This window comes from Macrobrachium rosenbergii, chromosome 39 (assembly GCF_040412425.1).
Source record: "Macrobrachium rosenbergii isolate ZJJX-2024 chromosome 39, ASM4041242v1, whole genome shotgun sequence".
In the NCBI taxonomy this organism is placed as follows: domain Eukaryota; kingdom Metazoa; phylum Arthropoda; class Malacostraca; order Decapoda; family Palaemonidae; genus Macrobrachium; species Macrobrachium rosenbergii.
Window position 1 is genome coordinate 10,920,582 of NC_089779.1, and position 21,322 is coordinate 10,941,903.

The following is a 21,322-nucleotide window of genomic DNA, read 5'->3' on the forward strand; positions in this document are numbered from 1 at the left end:
CAAGTAAATAAAGAGAGTAGTGAAACAGTCCGAGCGATGACTGAAGCTTGCTAATGCTCTTTTTTTTTATTACTGATATATCTGTCATGTGCCGCAATAAGGGGGCCGTTATATCTCTGAATGGCGCGTCATGCATTCATGCCTCTTGGAGAGAATCCATCTGAAACACAGCAATTCTTCAGACATCCCCTAAGCATTTATCATGACCTACTGATTGGTAAGGAGGATCTGAGTACTGTACACCTAACTGTGTAGCTGTATACTCTGTTTGGTGGCACACAAACATCATAAGCGTTTCGTAAATTTCCCTGTGACTATCCCAAATGGTCATCTTTGAAGTTGTGGTGTTGATCTCTGAGAGTTTTCTTTATTCCTCCTCGTCACGAAGAGTTGAGACAAGAAGACTTTTGGGGTTAGGAACTAGCAGGGAGTTGAACGCTACTCTTGTAACGTCTGCATTATGGGGACGCACTGTATTTCCTGAGAGCTCGAACTACTGCCAACACCAGTGGGCACCTTGAACAGCAGCCTGGCGCAGTGCGAGTACATTAGTCCACAGAATTACACCCCTAGAGGGAATTATTGATTTGATGCCATGATTAGTCGTTCGTTGCGAATGTCAATGGGCAGACGCCACTGATTAATTAGGTAATTTAGGAATGCTTGACCGTATTTAAAAAAGATGCAAATATACCACGTCAGAAGAAACTAGACAGTATCTTGAAAAATGTCAGGGAAAACAAATGCATTACGGAACTCCCACGTAATTTCAAGACGAACTGTTTTGACGCTGATGACCTTCTGTCCGCCTCATGCTATCCAGGTTACTACTTCTTCAACATTATATCTGCCATTGTTGTTGTTATTGCTTCGGAAGCTATCCAGTTGTCCACTGGATTATGGTTCAGACGTAACTATAGTGAGAGAATATTTAATTATGCATTCTTGGCGGTGGTTGGCCATAGGCGCGGTCTACAAAGGGCAGGTCAGCCATTGAGCATATAAGCCAGGTATAGACCTTGCATATACTGTAGGTATATGATTCACCGCTACTAAGACGTCACGCATCCCCTGTCACTCAGATGCTTGAGTGTACTGAAGGAGCGTTTAAAAATCAGTGACAATCCAGGGATTTTACCATTATTATTAGCATTACTGCAAGCAGTAGCAGAAGCATTCACATTTTGGAAAAAAATTAGTTACATCGTTTAGTGAAATGAACTTGAATAAAGAATGGGATTGTGAAAACCTTCAGGTGATGAAGTCGTGAGGTCTGATAGACAAAGGGCGATGCTTGATTTATTTCCCATTCCTTTAAGCTGTCATGCATGAAATGTCACTAGAAATTACAACAAAAAAAGATGGAGGCTCTGCTGTTTTAGCAATTGTGCAAGGAATGAGAGCTGCCAATCTTCGGGTAGGGAAAGTTTGTAAAATTGGTCTGCTTGAAAATAAGATATCTTTCGAGAAGCCCAAAGACAAATAGGGATTTTTTTGTTCTTTCTGACGTTCCACACCTAATACAACTAGTTACAAATAAAGTCCTTAATTCAGATTTTTTTTACCATTAATGGAGACTATATTTCAGACCCTTGTATATAGATGTGAAATTTCTAAAGTTAAATATGAGTTGCGAGGAAACGCCGCACATTATACTAGCCGCGCGACTGTTTCCCAGGTCACGTCCTAAAAGTCAAGTTTCAGAAAGGAAGCTTTTGTGTATGGAAGTCAATCGCTGCCGTGTATAATGCAAATAAAAAGTTTCGTATTATCTCGACCACTTATATTGGATCAGGATTTTCTTGAAATGTTCGGAAGCATAAATTTTAAATCCAGCCGGAAAATATCTTGACGAAAATGAGTATAGAAGCATTAGCAAGTATCGGTATGTCAGACTATGCATGCATTTAGGAATTTTGACCTAGAAATTAAAAATGATTTGGGTGAAAAACTTCTGAACAAAAGTACAAAAAGAGAAATAAAATGTTGAAGGAGTCACTGAAGAGAAGGTCCTTGTGGATGTATTGTCAAAGTATTTCCATGAAATATCCTGACTGTGAAATAAAAATGAAATTAGACATTGTATCTCAGATTTATCCATGAGTATATAATGTATTAAGAAGGGAAGAGCTGCTTGCACCATCTAGTCAAGTGCTTTTTCATTTAAAGTTGTTATATGAGAGAAAATTAATACTGTGTACGGTGAAGCTTTTATAAGGAAAACACTGTTTACAATTGTGCTCTGAAACTAATGAGTCCGGCGGCGAATATTCCTGAAGATGCAGAAAGATTTTTTTGTTTTTGTTTATAGTATCTATGTATTAAATGATGAAATATAGAAATATTTGAGGATACTGAATGGCAGAGACAAACTTGTCGGGTAGAAATCAGAAAAAAAGCGGACCAGAATTTATTCAGTTAATGTTGCGAAAGGTAAATATTTTTAAATTCCACATTCTGTTTCGTTTTCTATAAGGCTTGTTTTGTATTTTATTAAAATACAAAAGAAATCCTAAACCACTTAGCAGTTGTCTATAGGCATTCAGAAAAGTATGAAGCACACTCTAGTAAATTCTGGAATAATGATAAACTGCTCGCTTCCTTTTCTCTCGTCAAAACTTAGAGAGAGAGAGAGAGAGAGAGAGAGAGAGAGAGAGAGAGAGAGAGAGAGAGAGAGAGAGAGAGAGAATTAAGGAATATAGGGTTAAGGACAACTGTGGGATCGGTGACGTAGATATGCTTATTCCTTGTAACTGAATTTTTAAAAGCTGTCGTGCTTTGGACAAAGGAACTTTGATGAAATCCTGTTTAAAGACTGAGAATGTGTTGAGACCAAATCCATCCTTGTGATCCTTGTTAATACGGAGAGGTATATTATTTGCAGCCAACTGAATGCGAAAACCAGCAAGGGAGGTATGTACAGTGTTCTTTACCATTTCGGTGGTAAAATAACGGAACGATCACCGCGGAGGTTTATCATTTTATTGCTCGTATTTCGTTACTCTTCTGGGGACTTTGGCCTCGCAAAACTTCGACATTTCGAAGCTAGCTTCCAAATTGGCAACACCAAAGAACCATAAAGGGAGATCAGTTTCATAGGGTCACGTTGTCACTGCTGCCAAATTTCCTGACAGTATCTCTGTAGCAGAGTTATGGTAAAACAAGGATGGATGGATGGATGGATGTATGATATTTAGGGCAAAAGCCCAGGCACTGGGGCCAACAAGGCCATTCAGCGCCGTAATGGAAAGAAAATAAATTATGTTCAAGTTATGAATTCATGAAGGAAATGATTAATAAATAAAATGAAGTGATGTGACCAATAAATAAGGGTATGAAGTTTAATGAATGATGTGCTATATACAAAAAAAAAAATTAATGTCATTAAAATTCTACGTGATGTAATAAATTAAATAAAATTAAATATCGTTAAAAATTTTAATACACTTTTAAAAGAGATGATAGCAGAAATATCTGCTTCATCTCCCAAAATATCAGACAGGGATTTACCCTGAAAATATCTCTCTTTGGTTAAAATATCTGGGGGCAGACCACCAGAATGTGCTCCACTGTTAGTGTCTCGTCACAGTAAGCACACTCTGGAGGGCTGCTTCCTTCTAAAATAAACTGATGGGTTAGACGAGTGTGCCCAATCCTTAATCTCGTTAAAATAACCTCTGTTCGTCTGTCAAGCTGGAATGACGAAGACCACGGTAGTACATTATCCCTAATATTTCTATATTTCTTATTATTGGCAAGAAGGGGAGAAGTCCACCTTTCTTGCCATTTACTTAAAACATAAGATCTAATGGGACCTTTTAGATCTGTATGAGGCAATTTTTCTAAAAAGAGGTTTCTGATAAAATACTAGCAGCTTTCGCTTCCCTGTCTGCCATCTCGTTTCCGCGAATCCCCACGTGAGAAGGGACCCAACAGAAAGAGACTGATTTACGTCGACAATATATACGAAAAAAAGCCACTCCTGAACTTTTTTCAATTAATGGATGAAAGCTATTAAATTTTTTAATAGCTTCTAAAAGTCTTCTAGAGTCTGAGTATATGACAAAATTAGAGTCACTACTTTGAAAAACTAAATCTAGGGCAGACACTACGGCTGTTAATTCGGCAGTAAATATTGATGCAGAGTCAGGTAATTTAGCTGTGTACGCTGTATCACCAAGGATAACAGCGCAACCAACACCACTATCTGACTTAGATCCATCTGTATAAATTTTTGTAAAATTAGTATGGGTAACATCGTGCTCTAAAATTTTCCCTAATCTCTTCTACAGTGCAGTCCTTTTTGTTAAACAGTTTCTTACATATTGATGCTTCTGGGATAAGCCATGGAGGATTTACAGGATATTCTACTTCCAGGACTTTCTGGGATTTAAGGTGATTATTCCTAACATCCTCATTCAGTCGAATTTGGAATGGTTTAGAAGCTCTTGTACCAGAAAACTTCGAGAGTCTGTTTCTTTAGTGCTTGAAAGGAGGGATTTTTGGGAGCACTTTTCATTCTAGCCATGTATCGTGCAACCCTAGCTCTTGCCTTCTTAGATCAAGGGTAAATGATCTGTGTCGACATAAATGCTTTCAACAGGCGAAGTTCTAAAAGCCCTGAGCATATTCTCAACCCCATGTTGTGTACAACATCCAGTTCCTTTAGCTTGGTTTTACAGGCTGAGGAATAAATCTGACAGCCATAGTCTAACTTAGATCGACACAGAGAGTCATATAGCCTCAGAAGGATTTCTTATCAGCCCCCCCAACTAAATCCAGAGACAACCTTTAAAATATTCATAGATTGTTTAACATTAAACTTTAGGGCATTTATGTGGCTAGCCCATGTTAATTTATGGTCAATAGTCATCCCCAGAAATTTAACTTCACTCTCGTAAGGAAGGATGGACCCTTTTAAACTAAGTGTGGGAACCTCTTCCACACGCCGGCACCTAGTGAATCTTACTGCAACTGTTTTGGAAGAGGAGAATTTGAAACCATTCTCATCAGCCCACTTTAGTAATAGCATTAATAGACCTTTGCAAATGTTTACATACGGACAAGGAATCATATCCTGTGCAGTATATTGCAAGGTCATCGACAAAAAAGCGAGCATTTAACAGGGGCGAGATTTTTTCAATCACGCTATTTATTGCCACTGAAAAAGTGTTACACTTAAAAGCTTCCTTGGGGAACTCCTTCCTCCTGCATAAAAAGGTTGGGAGAAGGAGTTTCCCCTCTTACCTTAAAAAAGTCTGTCTGATAAAAGGAATATATAAACCTGACCATTCTTCCACATATGCCCATCTTGTGCAATTGTTTCATGATGCCAATTCTCCAGGTAGTGTCATATGCTTTCTCCAAGTCAAAAAATATGCCAATGGTCTGACACTTTTTAGCGAATCCTTGCTGGATTTGGTTGGTCAGCCTCAGCAAGGGATCAAGGGTGGAGCGGTTTTTCTGAAACCAAATTGAAATGGCGATAGTAATCCTTTGGTCTCCAGGTGCCAAACCAGTCTAGTATTTATCATTTTCTCCATCAGCTTACATACACAGCTGGTAAGAGCTATTGGTCTATAGCTGGTGGCAGGAAGCATCTTTATTAGGCTTTTTAACTGGGACAATTATGGATATTTTCCAGTCCTTGGTAAAATTCCAGTTTCCCATATTTTGTTTATAATCTTCAGTAAATATTTTTGGCATCATCTGGGAGGTGTTTCAGCATTTCATATATGATTGTATCCTCACCTGGAGCTGTGGATTCACTTGAGGAGAGCGCCTCACGAAGTTCTCTTAGGGAAAATTTGTAGTTGTATGGTTCAGATTTTCCCGAATCAAACTTCAGACACATTTCAGAATTCCTAATTCTTTGAAATTCTGGAGAATAATTGTTGGGGCTGGAAACTTTAGAAAAGTGTTTTCCTAGCTCATTGGCAACTTCAGTGGGCTCTGTGATTAGAGTGTCATTTATTTTTAATGAGGGCAATGGTGACGCTACAAATTTTCCACTCAGTTTCCTTATTTTGCGCCACACCACTCTTAGTGGGGTCTTGGAGTTTATTCCATTAATATAGTAAAGCCAACATTCTCTTTTGGCTTTCTTATAAAAACGCCACTGCTTGGCTAAAGCACGTTTGTAGATTAATTTAGACTGAGGGAGCCACTAGTTTTGTAACGTCTGTAGCATTTCCTAGTCACTTTTCTCAGAATACCACATGTCTTATTCCACCAGGAACTGCAGGTCTACGAGGTTTGCCTTTGTTTTTGGAATCGAGCTTTCAGCACTCTTCAAAGTAGATTCAATAAAGTAATCATAGGCATCTAGATGAGAATGAAAGGACTCAAACTCCCTATCTAGATTGACACCCTTACTAAATTTATCCCAGTCTGCGTCCTCTACCTTCCACTTAGGTAAAACTTCAGATGGAGCATTCAGAGCATATTTCAAATGGATCAGGTAGTGATCACTTCCATTTAAATCTTCATTAACAGACCAATTAAAATCAAGTGGATACTAGTTGAAGAAATACTAAGGTCAGTGCAGAGAAATGATTATCGTGAATGTTGTGGAAAGTCATTGACCCATTATTATACAGGGTAACATCATTCCTGTCAATAAGGTCTTCGATTAATTTCCCTTTACTATCTAAAACCGACTTCCCCAAAGGGATTGTGGGCATTAAAATCACCTAGCAAAAGTAAAGGAGCTGGAAGTTGGTCAATTAACGACTGAATATCTCAATGTTAAAATCAAGGTCTGGTGGAAGGTATAAAGAGCAGATTGTTATCCTCTTTTTCCAAAATGACTGAAATAGCGATAGCTTGTAGTGTTGTATTTAATTGTATTGTGGAGTGCTGTAGAGATTTATTAATAATAATTGCAACACCTCCATGGGCACGATCACCAATAGGGGGATATGATTTAAATATTGAATAATTTAGTCCAGGATTATAAACAGAGTTGCCTAACATTGTTTCCTGTAGGCATATAATCCCTGGATTAACTTCATGCATTAAAACTTTAAGGTCTTCTGTACGGGCTCTGAGACCTTTACAGTTCCACTGAAGAATATCGAGCAAGAATGCTAAGGTGGTAAAATGTGCTACTTCCCACTCCTTGGAGGAAGTACTGTTCTAGGGGGTGGAGTGGGAAATTCTCCTTTATAAAGAGATTGTTTTCTTAATCCCTTTTCATCTGAATTGGTGTTCAGGGTCTTTGGTTGATCTTTCATATTTTTATTATGGAACCTGATGTTCAGAATTATTGCTGTGGTTCTGTGCACCACTAATCCTATTTGTCTTAGGGCAGCAAGACTGAATTGAACTCAGATGTTTTTGTTCTGAAACTACTTTTGGAACCACCTTTCTAGGAGGAGAGATGTCTTCCAAAACACTGAACCCATTTGAAGTTTTTATTATAAAATTATCATTATTTGGGGAACTATTTCTTGTGCGTTTCTTGGTAGTTGCAACCGTAGTTTATTATTATTTTTGTTTGTGGCTGTGGCGATTGATGGCTCTGAACTAAGCTCTATCTAATTGGGATTGTTCCTTTAGCTTATTTTGGTTTGAAGTATTTTCAGAATATTTTCCTGAATTATTGGCCGATTTTGCACCCTTATTTTGGAGATGAATCGACAGCTGTGGATGTGTGGAAGATAAATTTTCTGTGCTTTTGGAAGTACAATTTTTGCTACTGGACTTCAAAGCACTTGCCGACGAAAGTTTCTCACCAGTTTGGAGATTTTCATTATTATTTATGGTTCGAGAAATACCAGGTTTGTGATATCTTCCATCAGACACAGTTATTGGTGGCCTTACATTGTTGGAAGTTTTCATAAGTTTTATTACAGAAGCATACGTAGTGTTGGCACTTTTGTTTGCCCCCCATTACCGTGCGCTTTGCTTCACTAATGCTAATATGTTCATTATCTGCCACTGCCAACACGTCTTGTTCAAATTTATATCTGGGACAAGCCCTAGAGTTTGGTGTGTGATCACCCTTGCAAAGAAAAACAGTATCGGGCTGCTTTGCAATCATCAAAATTATCGTGCTCTGCAGAGCACACAGGACATCTTTATTGTTATCGCAAGAGTTTTGAATGTGGCCATATTCAAAGCATTTGCGACACTGTTCTAGGACTTCTTTTATATTTTTTTAACCTGCATCCTCTCATGGCCAACAATGATGGTATCAGGTAGGTAATTGGAGGAGAAGGTTAAAGGATAGCTGCATCACCACCCAGTTTTTTACATGAGATACACAAGGGAGGGCATCGATGGAGAATCTCCCTCCTCTTTAAAACATGCAGATCTTTTGAGTGGCTTACTCCTTTCAGTGTATTAAAGAATCTGTGAGATGAAATAGATTCAATATTTCCACTTTCAGGAGGTTTAAAGTTAGCTAACAGAACTGCTTGAGTCTCATTTCCAGCTTTTATTAGAAGATTCTTTCCATACTGTTTCAAATTTCCAATGGGAATGGAACCAACCTTACTCTCAATGCAGTCAGCAGCTTTTATCAAATTTTCCCTCCCTCCTTGTAGATAGCAACATGCCATAGAGGGGAGGAAGAGCTCTGGTACATGGGACTGGTCCATGTTCTTCAGCCTTTGGAACAAAGTCAAATGGCTCATCATTCAAGTTTTTCTGAAAACACTTTCGTGCTGACAACTGAGTCATTTAGAATGTGGCCATGGAGTCTCTGTTGTGCCTCACTAGCTTCAAGGGAGAGAAAATTTGATAAAAGCACAAAATGACTGCTTATCTTTTCTAGAACTAATTTAATTCTTTCCACTTTGCCGAATTGCTTCACTACACTGTATAAACATTCGTAATCTAATGATAAGTTTACATTAGTGCAATAAAGGACCCTATTATTTGAATCAAATCCACCAGATTTATTAACACCCTGGTGTCTCAGTGTTTGGTTCTGTCCAACAGCCAAGCCCGTATCCATGTTCATGCCAGAAGTCGTTGCCAGTGCCGTTAAGTCATCGGATCCAGGGGAGGGAGAACTGAAGCCAAATCCATAAGTTTAAACCAGTCCACATGCAAAGGTCCAAAAAGTGCACACCCCGACACCCAAGAGCCCCCGCACAGACCCCGACAGCATATCAAAAGGACAAACTGGGCAGCTCCACTGCTCAGCTTCCCCACCCCAACACACTCCCAAAGCCCACGAAGAGACCCCAAGCTGCCAAGCATGCACACATCAGACCACCACACACAAACTGGTTCATCCACCCACCCAAAACTGCTTGGTCATATCAAAGAAAGTATCGTAGATCAGTCAGGTATTCGCATTCTCCACCAATGGCACAAGTGAGAGTTGACTCAACAGTCCACCCCATACCCTACCCTTTCAGGATAGCACCAGTACGCTTGCAGTGGCCCAGGTATAAGCCAATCCGCCTGCTGGGAGTTCTGCCCCCACTAATGGGGACTGACTCCCCACTCCAACCGTACTCGTGGGCTTCCGGACAAAAGCCAGAGTCCCACCTCCAAAACCAGCCCCCTGGATTCCGATGGGCTGATCCCCAGAGATGGTTCCGCCCTCAAGATAGCAGTGGGAAAAATCCCATCACCATCTCTTAGGTCCAAACTATCTCGGTGGCGACTCAACCACCACAACTCCCACAATTAGCTTCGAATGCGAACCCCTTCCAAAAACGATCCCTTCTCAGACTCACCCTAAGCAGTAAAATTTATGAATGTGGAAATGTCCAGCTGCCATTTAAAACCAAAAACTATGTAGGATGATTCGTCAGGACCCGGGCCCAAAGGCCAGGGTCCCTTAGCCCCTCACCTCGTCAAGGCGTCCTACTCGAGGGGTGGTAAAACAAGGGTCAGGGGATTTCTTATTTCCCAGTGTGTATATTTACGCACAGCTGCTTCAGTAATTTCAAAATGTTTTCCGATTATTTTTAAAGGTCAAAAGCATGGAAATTCCCCCAAACATTGTCGAAACTTTTGTTTATGTTTAATCAGAACTGCTTCAGTAATTCCAAAATGTTTTCTATTATTTTTAAGGTCAAAAGCATAGAAATTCTGCCAAAAAATTTCGGAACTTTTGCGTATATTTAATCAGACCTGCCTCGGTAATTCCAAAATGTTTTCTGATTATTATTTCTAGAAACCCTCACAGCCTCTTCCTTGTTCCATTTCTACACTTCGTCCTCCAAACTGCATTTGTTTTCGGGCACAAGGGTAAATTCCCAGGGTTCAAATAACAACAGAATCCTACGAGAGCGAACCATGCGGGTCTTTGGTTAGAAGATTGGTTAGAAGGAGAGTTGTGTTCATATATTATCAGTAGGAGGGAAGTGTTGTCGTGTTCATTCTAGTGGTCGAAAACTGAAGGGGTCAGTTAACTGCTTTTTCACCGGTATTTTGCCTTGTTTTGTTTCTATAGAAGTTATTTAGTTTTTTCACGTTCAGGTAAGAAGAAAAGCAAGTTATTCTTCACACACAAAATCGTATGATTATGACTGACCGTGTCCTACTGTCCAACAGGCGTTAGGAATGCACACATGTACAAATGCACACACACGCTTGCGCAAGCAAATACCTTGACTTTAATTTTAGAGGACACTGCTTTCCATGAAGTATTCGAATTCTCCGAATATTTTCTTATAAATTCACAATACTAGACCTTCCAGCTACACTGCCCCAATTTGATCAATTCCAGTCATTTTTCCTTCCTCTGGAGCCTCATTTCTCATCCCGTTTGCTCATTTCGCGTTTCTTTTTTTTTTTTTTTTTCATCCCCACTATCCAGGTAACTATAAGTGTTGAACATGCTGTAAGTACAAGCTTAGGGAAGAAAGGAAAGTTACCTGTGTGGCGGCACTGAGTTACGACAGACGCCCATTCTGAGACCAGTGGGAAACCAACATGAGGGTGCGGGAGGGATCGTATGATCTCATGATAAGTGTGATGACGTCACTTCGAATAATAATATCTTACAAGAGAGTCGGGTTGCTTTTCCAAATGCTACCTCCCTTGATGGTTCCGTGGTCGAAAGTCACTGTGCATCGTCATTTCTAAACCAGGAACCTGTTTGAATTCCACTGGTGACGGCACGCTTATGAATTATAATTTCCCTTGCATTCAAGTTGTTCGCGAGGTATAGTGAACTGGCTATTGAACGATAATTGTGCTTAATATCTGAAGAGATTTACACACACACACACACACACACACACACATATATATATATATATATATATATATATATATAGATATATTACATATATTATATATATATAATGTATGTATGTATATATATAAACATATACATATAACGACAAACAGAGCTGCAAGAAGACTGGAAATCATCGTTTTTATTTGTACCAACGTTTTGGGTAATCCACCACATGGTGAAAGATACATATGAGGTTTCAAGGAAAATTTTTTTTTTAAGAAGTACAAATTCCGGTTTTTTTTTTTCAGACTTTTGGTGTTTTTGTGTGTCCTTATCCGACGTGAAAATACTGAAAGGTATTTATTAATGATTTCACTATAACTTGAAAATTAGTTCCACCCAACTTGAATTATGACTGATAACTGCAGCTGCCCGGCCGAGGTTCCAACCTTGGCCTTTGGTTTAGAGACAGTGATACACAGTTGACATGACCGTTCAACTGTCAAGAGAATACTAAGCCACAAATACCACTTAAATAAATTAGTGAATGTTTAGAGAATGATCGTGTTTTAAAAGCACACTGGCCAGGAGACGTGAATGCTTCATGTGGCGCTGAAAATCTCCACGGCATCCATACTGTCACACACAATGATAAATATGTGAAGGAAAATAAAAGCGAACGATAATCATTCGAACTTATTAACTACATTTTTATTTTATTGCACCAGCGATCATTTGTGAATAAAAATAGACCGCTAGTTTTTATATACCATAAAGTTTCTCCCCTTTTGACTATTATTTCATCTGAACTCATCTTTTCATGTTTTGTCAAAAAAGATTCATAAAATACATCTTCAGCGAAAGAAAGGAAAATCTGTTCTTTCAAGTAAAGTCATTATATTTCACTCTCGACACTGATTATTTTTATCTTGTCCAATTTCAGTAACACGACTAAATATCCCCAATACTCTTCTAATGTTGGGAAGTAATTCTGTTCGAAGCGTTAGCCTATAGATGGCTAAAGATTTGCTTCAAAGGCATTTTAGAGCAATCCACGAAAGTTTTGCCCCAGTCTGTCTGTAAACTACGATGTTTAGCAATAAACTACGACGTTTAGCAAAGCAAGTTAAATCATACATATTGTATAGAGTCTCTGCCCGTTGACGCAAGAGTTATACAAGAAATCATCATAATAAAGACAGCAATAGTTCTCCCTTCTTCCTCCGTCAGGTTGACCTGGATACCAGTGACTAGAATACATATCTACTGCCCTGCCATCAGTCCAAAGCCATCTGAAAAGAGTAAAGGCAGAGGTTCCCTCAGCAGTCGCTGCATAAGAAGTTACTTCATTTCATCTTCCGGTATTCAGTTAGGCATTTACATAATTACAATGAGTCCAAGAGGCTGTAAGAAGCCTTGAAGTGAAAGACGGCATTACGCGGCCACAGTCTGTAAAGTCTTCTCGCAGAACGATCTGATATAACATTCAGGGCCGTTAGAAAAAGGGGAATTCGGCCATTTAAAGTTTCTTCTTTCTCTAAGATTCCAAGTGAGTGGTCAGCTGTATCACAGATTCCTAGATATCGAGTCACCTGTATCGTAGATTCCTAGATATCTAGCCGCCTGTATCGTAGATTCCTAGATATCTAGTCACCTGTATCATAGATTCCTAGATATCTAGTCACCTGTATCATAGATTCTTATATACCTAGTCACCTGTATCAAAGATTCCTTGATATCTAGCACCTGTATCACAGATCCCTAGTCACCTGTATCATAGATTCCCAGACATCTAGTCACCTGTATCATAGATCCCTAGTCACCTGTATCATAGATTCCTAGATACATAGTCACCGGTATCATAGATTCCTAGATACCTAGTCACCTGTTTCATAGATCCCTAGTCACCTGTGTCATAGATTCCTAGATATTTAGTCACCTGCATCATGAATTCCCAGATATCTAAGTCAATAAATCACAAAAAAGAAATTCTGAAGAATATAAAAAGTTGAAAGGATTTATAATCTTTTAGATTTACAGAACTATGAAGAGCAAAATACCTAGGCTCTATAACTCACGCCCAAGAAATAAATGGTTTACCGGTACGCAAGTTATCTTCCGGACTAAAATTCCCATATAAATAGTAACTGTAGTCCATTCCTCGGCAACAATTGAACGGGATAGCAAATGGCCATATCCTATCGCGGGATAATACAAAACCTGATCACTCATCCGAAATCGACAACAGTAATCACGAATTGTACTTACACTCCTTCCGTAACCTCGTCAGTGCAACCAATATGGAATCCTTCGTCTAACATATCTGAGAAAAAACACGACGATTGATCGCATTAGACATTCAGAAAAAATAAAAAATAACTAAGCTATAACTGCAGGTATATACAACGTAAAGGTGTATATATATTATATATTATATACATATATATATATATATATATATATATATATATATATATATATATATATATATATATATATATATATATATATATATATATATATATATATATATATATATACAGTATATATATATATATATATATATATATATATATATATATATATATATTATATAGTGATCTTGAAGCACAGGAGGTGGTAAACAGAAAGCAAGACTTATATATATATATATATATAGTGATCCTGAAGCACAGGAGGTGGTAAACAGAAAGCAAGACTTCTTTCATCACTTATCAAAATAGCTATTGGAATTTGGGCACAAAAAAAAAAAAAAAAAACAAAAAGGGGTCGACAAGCCCATTTTCATGATGCTATCTTATATACTTTTTATGTCCTTTTTCTGGAAAGAACCATTTCATCTACATAGCTTCATCCAGCATTGTTGATCTAAAAATTTTAATACAAGACATTTTAACACTTCCGCACAGCAACAAATTTTCCCTAAGGCAAGAAACTCGTCAGCTTTCATCTTGGGACATTTATCTCACTTAAGATTTGTCAACCTTCAAGTATATATATATATATATATATATATATATATATATATATATATATATATATATATATATATATATATATATATATATATACATATATATATATATATATATATATATATATATATATATATATATATATATATATATATATATTGTAACTCTGTTAACTTAACAAAACAACTTGGGGCTGCAATCCTTTACGAAGCATTCGACCAGAAGATGCACAGGAAAGCAAGAACTGATCACCTCCACTTTGCTTTCAGAATTACACCTGTCAAAACACTATTTGGAAACAAGCATTCTTAGAATGGGTATTGCTGTACATTCCCCCTATCGACCTCCAACCAGCTTCCTTATCAGATCATTTAAGTATGGTGGTCATGGTCATCTGATGAAGTACTTTGTTAGTGGAGTATGACTGCTTCGAATTATTTGTCTATTATAATTCCAAAGTTATTTCCACGTTTGAATTTGTGTAAAGAGACAGACAGAGATTACAGGTCATCATCAAGCATATCTACACATGATAATCTACATTGGTGCCACGTTTAATGTACGAGAAGCTGCAATGACAAGCTACGTATTCCAGATAGTCAGGAAGACACTCTCCCTTCATGCAGATCTATTCGTGATGGCCTATATATGTACCAAGTGTGACTGAAATCCCTTCAACTACGCAAGAGCAGTTGAGCTGACAGGGTAGAATGATAAACAAGCAGCCGGACAGACAGGCGATCTCTCTCCATCAACACACAAACACGATGGTTTACCTTTGTAGCTGGTTTGACTGATGTCACTTCAATCAGGAGTAAGCACAACGACAAGGCAAGAGTTACAGACACTGACAGGCGCAGATACACAGACCAACATCTTCCTTTATATACATTTATGCATAATGAGTTACAGACACTGACAGGCACAGATACACAGACCAACAATCTTCCTTTATATACATTTATGCATAATGAGTTACAGACACTGACAGGCACAGATACACAGACCAACATCTTCCTTTATATACATTTATGCATAATGAGTTACAGACACTGACAGGCGCAGATACACAGACCAACAATCTTCCTTTATATACATTTATGCATAATGAGTTAGACACTGACAGGCACAGATGCACAGACCAACAATCTTCCTTTATATACATTTATGCATAATGAGTTACAGACACTGACAGGCACAGATACACAGACCAACAATCTTCCTTTATATACATTTATGCATAATGAGTTACAGACACTGACAGGCACAGATACACAGACCAACAATCTTCCTTTATATACATTTATGCATAATGAGTTACAGACACTGACAGGCACAGATACACAGACCAACAATCTTCCTTTATATACATTTATGCATAATGAGTTACAGACACTGACAGGCACAGATACACAGACCAACAATCTTCCTTTATATACATTTATGCATAATGAGTTACAGACACTGACAGGCGCAGATACACAGACCAACACCTTCCTTTATATGCATCTATGCATGATGGCCTGCCTTTTGCACCAAGTTTGACTGCGCTCCTTTCAACCGTGTAGGATTATTCTAATTATGGGGTAAGTGTGACAAACACAGATGGGCAGGAAAGCAGACGGTCTACTTTCAGTCACATATATGCATAGCGGTCTCCCCTAGCGCTAAGTTTTGACTAAAATCCCTTCAACATGCATGGAAAGTTCTGATGAAAATGTAAGCGTGACAGACACGTCGAGATACGCCGAACACACATACTGACGTGCAAACAAATGGAGAGCGAGACAAACAAGGTAAAAAACTATAGTGGCCCACTTTGTCTTTTGGAAATGGCCCTCCCAAATTATGACAAAGAAATTAATATGAGGAAATGAAACCCATAACAGTATTTTTTTGAAATTCTAAGGCATACGCACAAGCACACATAAACACACACACATTTATATGTATATATATATACATACAGTATATATATATATATATATATATATATATATATATATATATATATATATATATATATATATATATATGATAATAGCAAACCCAAATAATAATTACTTCAGAATAGTTCATCTTCAAACAAAAGAAAGAAGCCAGTTACAAAAATTAGTGTCAAGAGACAAAATGCAAGAAGAGAGAGACAGAGAGGCACACAATAGGAAAAACGGGAGTGGAGCAACAATACTGCTGTGATACAGCATTTGTTTTGCCTCTCCAGTTGCAGTAAAAACTTGTTATTTTCGAGATGTTAGGAACAGTCAAGCAGCCTTCTCTATCTACAAATAACATCTCTACCAGAAACTTTCTGAGAACACTTAGGTTCATTAGTTTAGGACACCATCAATCAAATACTGTCGGATGTAAGGAAGATTCTTCAAATTGGTCTGTGAATCTCTCGGTAGTTTAGTAATCAAACTCATCCTACACCATCACTTACAGTAGATACTATTGCTAGCAGCAAAGCTTGTCTAAGAAGTTTTACAGGATCTTTTCCACGCTGCGAAATCACTTGGTTCTACCTCTGGCAACACGGACTTCACATACATTTATATTTCTCAAAAGTTTAGGGGTCAAATGCATCCTACACCATAATTTACAAATCACCAACAGCAGCGGAAACACAAGTTAATCTGTTAATTAATGAACGTTTTGAGCATTATACCCATACTAACCACCGGAGAGTTGAAGAACCCTGCATCAAACACCGAGTTAATTTGGGAATTTCTCAGCCTTGTAAGAATCGAACTCATTCTAAACCTTTAGTTACCTACCACCACAGTCAACAAACGCCTCTTTAGTCTGTGAATTTGTTAATATTTTAAGCACATCAAACTCCTTATCAGATACTGCAACTTGCTTCAAAGACTTTACATTCATCTGTGAGTTTCTCACCTTTGAGACTCAAACTCATTCTATACCATCGCTTGCGGTGCTATCATTAGCAACCGAGACTTCTCACGCTGGGCTGTGAATTTACCACTGTTTTCAGCACATAAATAACATCACTAGCAACAGAGGCTCTTCTTATTAAAATTGTGACTCAAAAACTTTCGGAATCAAGCTTGTTCCACACCATCAATTATGATGCCACCAACTGCAACAAAAACTCTACATTAATCTGTAAACAACATCTCAAAATCACACTCATTAAACACTATTATTATGGCAGAGTTGACTGCATACCCAGGACCCACGTCACAGATCCCAAAATTTCTGTCAGTTCTCGACACAGATGAATTGGCTGGAACATTTCCCATCTGACAATCAATACATTTTTTCCCTACCTGTATCAGGAACACTTAACAAACAGGTAATGCAGCACAAAGTGACTACAAAAACAACACGCGTACTATATACCCTCAATTGCACAGAATAATTCAGTTCTTGGGAACAACGTAACTTCTTTCTTGTTAATACGAACGTGTTCCAATCGAATGTATACTTATATTTAACACTTCAGTTACTCAGAATGAAAGAGGAACTTCAGAAAAATCATTTCTTCAGAGAGCCTTAAAAAGGACACTAACTGAAGGGGTGGTGGGAGCCAAACACGAGTGAGGTGCCACTGCGATCTCGGGGGTTACGTCGAATGAAAAGACCAACCCACAGCCTATCAATTTATCAGCTTCCATCGAAAATATTTCAAAACTTAAATTCATGTTCAACACAAAGATTAAAATGCACGCACGCAGAAGACAATGCACTGTATGATTTTTGGGATAACTGTGTCACAACAAAGAAGAAGGAAGAGCTTCACGTTTCCACAAATGGTTTGTTATTATGTGCCTAAAATTGGATCTAGACAATATATACATTAATAATACGACAGCAGTTACATCATTCACTCAAACAATACCTTTCTCATTCTCAAATAAATCTTCGTGCACTCTTTGTAATAGTAACAACATTTTTTGCTTAATTTGACAAAAATGTGTAGAAATAAGAGACGAAATAAAAAAGAAACCATTTCATGATTAAATAGAATGAAATGAAATTAAACAACGACGTTTGGTGTCTAAGATGGGGATGATGGTGTAAAAAGAACTACTGCCTGAAAGAAATTATACAGTGAATGTAATCACGGCCATTATCACCAACACCTTTAGAAGTGTCAAGAGGCACTCACCTTGATGTTTGTGAATGTAACTAATGACTTGCCAGTGTAGATCTTCATAATCTAAGACAGCTAGATCAGTCCCAAGCGACTGGCAAGCAGTTCTGCCTTCGTGCCACTCCCTCTTCTTTTCCACATCAAAATATAAACACTCTAACGTCCCCGAATCTCCCAAGAAGAATGCTTCAAAGGGTGTTGGGCACTCTGTAGTTGAAGTACATCAATTTTTACATTTAGTTTTTTAGGAGATGTAAGTGTTTAGATATTACATCTTCCTCAATAACATATGGAATCCTAAATAAGCTGACAATATACAGTATAACTTCGGGTTTCGAAACAAGTGCAGGGCGTGAGCTTATTGATTCTCGATATAATTTTTCATTTTGGTAATGAACTGAACCCAGCCCACTCTGACACGGGAATTTTTTTTGAGGGGGGGGGTACAGGAAAGGGTGTCCAAAAGACACGTGCAAGCATTACGCCGTGTTTAGATGTGACCCGTGAACTGAGCTGTGGTTGAAGACTGTCACCAGACTGAAAAAATAATCTACTGGGAAAATCAGCGTTCAGAAAAATTCAGACGCTTTTCAGAAATGATTATATAGCAACTCGACAACGAAATATGATTTCGTTTTAGACTTTTCATCATCAGTACTCTCTTCCTAGTGTCTATCTAACTGGCTAAGGACCAATGATTAGGGAGTATGAAATAGCAGTCTCACTGTAATTACCATCAATAACGAATTGCCCGACTTCAGAATCTAGATACGGGAGCATGACTCAACATTTTTTCAATGGAAAATCATTTTCATGAGTCCTGCCTTTGCGATATGACTGCCTCCTTTATTTCAGCCATGTCTCTCGGGTCAACTGGTATTCAGAGAACCTCGGTTTCAAAAGCAACACTTTTTACGCTGACGATTCAAGGCACCAAAGGAATATTTCAGAACACCTATGAACGTTTTAAAGGTTACTGAGAGAAACTGAAAAACTTGCGGATGTGATGATTAAGAGAAATATAACCCGTCGTTTACAGTCTAACTAATTTTATGTGCTTCTTAGGTTTTACTTAAGGGAGTTAGAGAGTATGATGTGAGCCAACTTTCTTCAGACCGATTACGACTGGCCCCTTTTGCACCCCAACGAGGGAATAGTTAATGCAGGGTTACTAGAGGTCCTCATAGATTTTTCCTTAAGCCTCTACACAGAAGGCGTCTGTGTGATTCGATCCTACTTAGAGCTGTACTGTTCCACGGAAGCATTCACTCAGACCAAATGTTCCCTGAACGTTTTGCATTATTTTTCATTTTTTATAACATTAACTTTCCTCCAGCATTTAAAACAATCGAGCATTCTATGCCTTATTCACTTTGCCCATTAACGCGAGGAGAACTGTTGCCGGTTTAGATACCAACAAAAACAGAACTGCAAACTGGTGACATGATACCACGAAGCGCAGCAAAATTGTTCACTGTGATGTTTTACTTAAAGTAACACTGATGATTCGAATTCATGGGAGTAAAAAAAACCTGTTTTAATGATTTGGATATCTTAAAGAAAGGAAAAACTAGCAATATTGAAGCACGAAAGTACAACTGATGTCAACTGTTTTATTTCCTAGGAGAAAAAAATCTGGCAAAAATTAACTCGAGAAGTAGGCGAAGGTCACAGCAAATTATTGGAACTAAGTAGGCGACGGTCACGGAAAATTATAGGAACTGATTAAAAGCTATGAATAGGTCACCACTTGGCTATTAATCTGCAAGATCGTCATGACTTCTAAGCTTTGAAATATTTTCAGGCTGAGGAAAGGAGCAGCGGATTGGTATAACTAAAACTTAGGGGCTGGACAGAGGTTAACTGAGGACTTCCAGAGCCGATGTTCCATGGGAGAGTACTGGATTGCCACCCCCAATGCCCAGAGAGAAATCCATTGATTCTATATCATGATCGGTTGGTTGAGATTAAGCTGACTTTATGCCACCACGGGCTCTTGGTCATAAGAACGTTAACTTTAACCCATTCCACGCCATACACAGGTAGGGCAACTTGAATATATCAGTTAAACCTGTAGTTTTGATTCTGTCTGTACTTATGATATGTTTATAAATTCTTAACCGTTTTAGTCACAAGGCTCTGTGAGTTCTCTGCCCCAGTACAGAGCTGTGATAAGCGATATTTTAATTTGCACGTTCTCTGTGAAATTACTGTTCATGCTGTAAAGTTCATTTACTTTCATCTTGAAGCAAAACATTTGTGTTATCTCACAGTAAGTTTTAAAAAGTAAAAACTAAAATCGCGTATGAAGTGGCAAGTTGAAAATCGTCGTAGATGACACTTCAGAGGGTCGGGTTTTGGATGACATTTCAATATGTCTTAAGTGATCAAAAGGGGTTAATATTATAGAGGCCCTAAGTTTAGATATGATGTTAATAAATCCATTGTATTTTAGCCGAGTCCACTGTTAAATGAATGCAACGTGCACAGGAGAAGGCACAATGCCACGGAAAATGTTGTTTAAATAAAAAACAAAAATGACTCTTGCATGAGAATTAAGTGCAAGAAGTATATTGTTGTGTCAGAACAAACTACCTGGCAAGGGGAATGGATAAAATTGACAAAACGGTTAAGAAAAAAAAAAAAAAAACAGACATCTGTATTAATGGCACATGGAACATGTTACCAGAAGTCTCGCTGTCACTGACTGAGGTACAGCATTATAGAAAGCCTCACTGGGAACTCACTTCTAAGCAGCAAAGAGGAGCCAGGCCAGACGTCTTAGTCTCCTCACTACTAGGGGTTACTGTTGATAAAGATTTTATTTTGTGACTGATTCTACTCGAAGAAGAGAAGAGTAACTCGTCAAAGGTCTGCGCAGTCAAGCTTAGACTTGGAACTGCCTTGCTGGTCAGTTTGCGGGATCCTACCATAGAGCTTTCTCATCGAACTAACCGCGCAACAACAACTCGCTGCTGGGAGAAAGGGCGCTGAGGACTGGTATAATACATGTACATACGCTACCGGGGTCTAAGCGATGACAGGCAGGGCAGCCGATCGAGACGACGGTCTACCCCAAAG

At 38.3% G+C, this 21,322-nt stretch overlaps 1 protein-coding gene and 1 long non-coding RNA gene across 2 annotated transcripts in view; both read right to left on the minus strand.

Moving 5' to 3' along the window:
• The window catches only part of LOC136825740 (uncharacterized), a 281,369-nt gene that overhangs the window by 207,689 nt on the left and 52,358 nt on the right, over nucleotides 1-21,322 (minus strand). The gene's annotated exons all lie outside the window — the stretch shown is intronic.
• Nucleotides 11,833-21,322, minus strand: part of LOC136825737 (CD209 antigen-like protein E) — a 12,797-nt gene continuing 3,307 nt past the window's right edge. Inside the window, exons 3-5 of the mRNA XM_067082549.1 lie at nucleotides 18,257-18,448; nucleotides 13,418-13,472; nucleotides 11,833-12,441 (exon numbers count right to left, since the gene is read on the minus strand). Coding sequence (XP_066938650.1) covers nucleotides 12,276-12,441; nucleotides 13,418-13,472; nucleotides 18,257-18,448 — 413 coding nt within the window. The 3' untranslated portion in view covers nucleotides 11,833-12,275. The remainder of the gene's footprint in view (nucleotides 12,442-13,417; nucleotides 13,473-18,256; nucleotides 18,449-21,322) is intronic.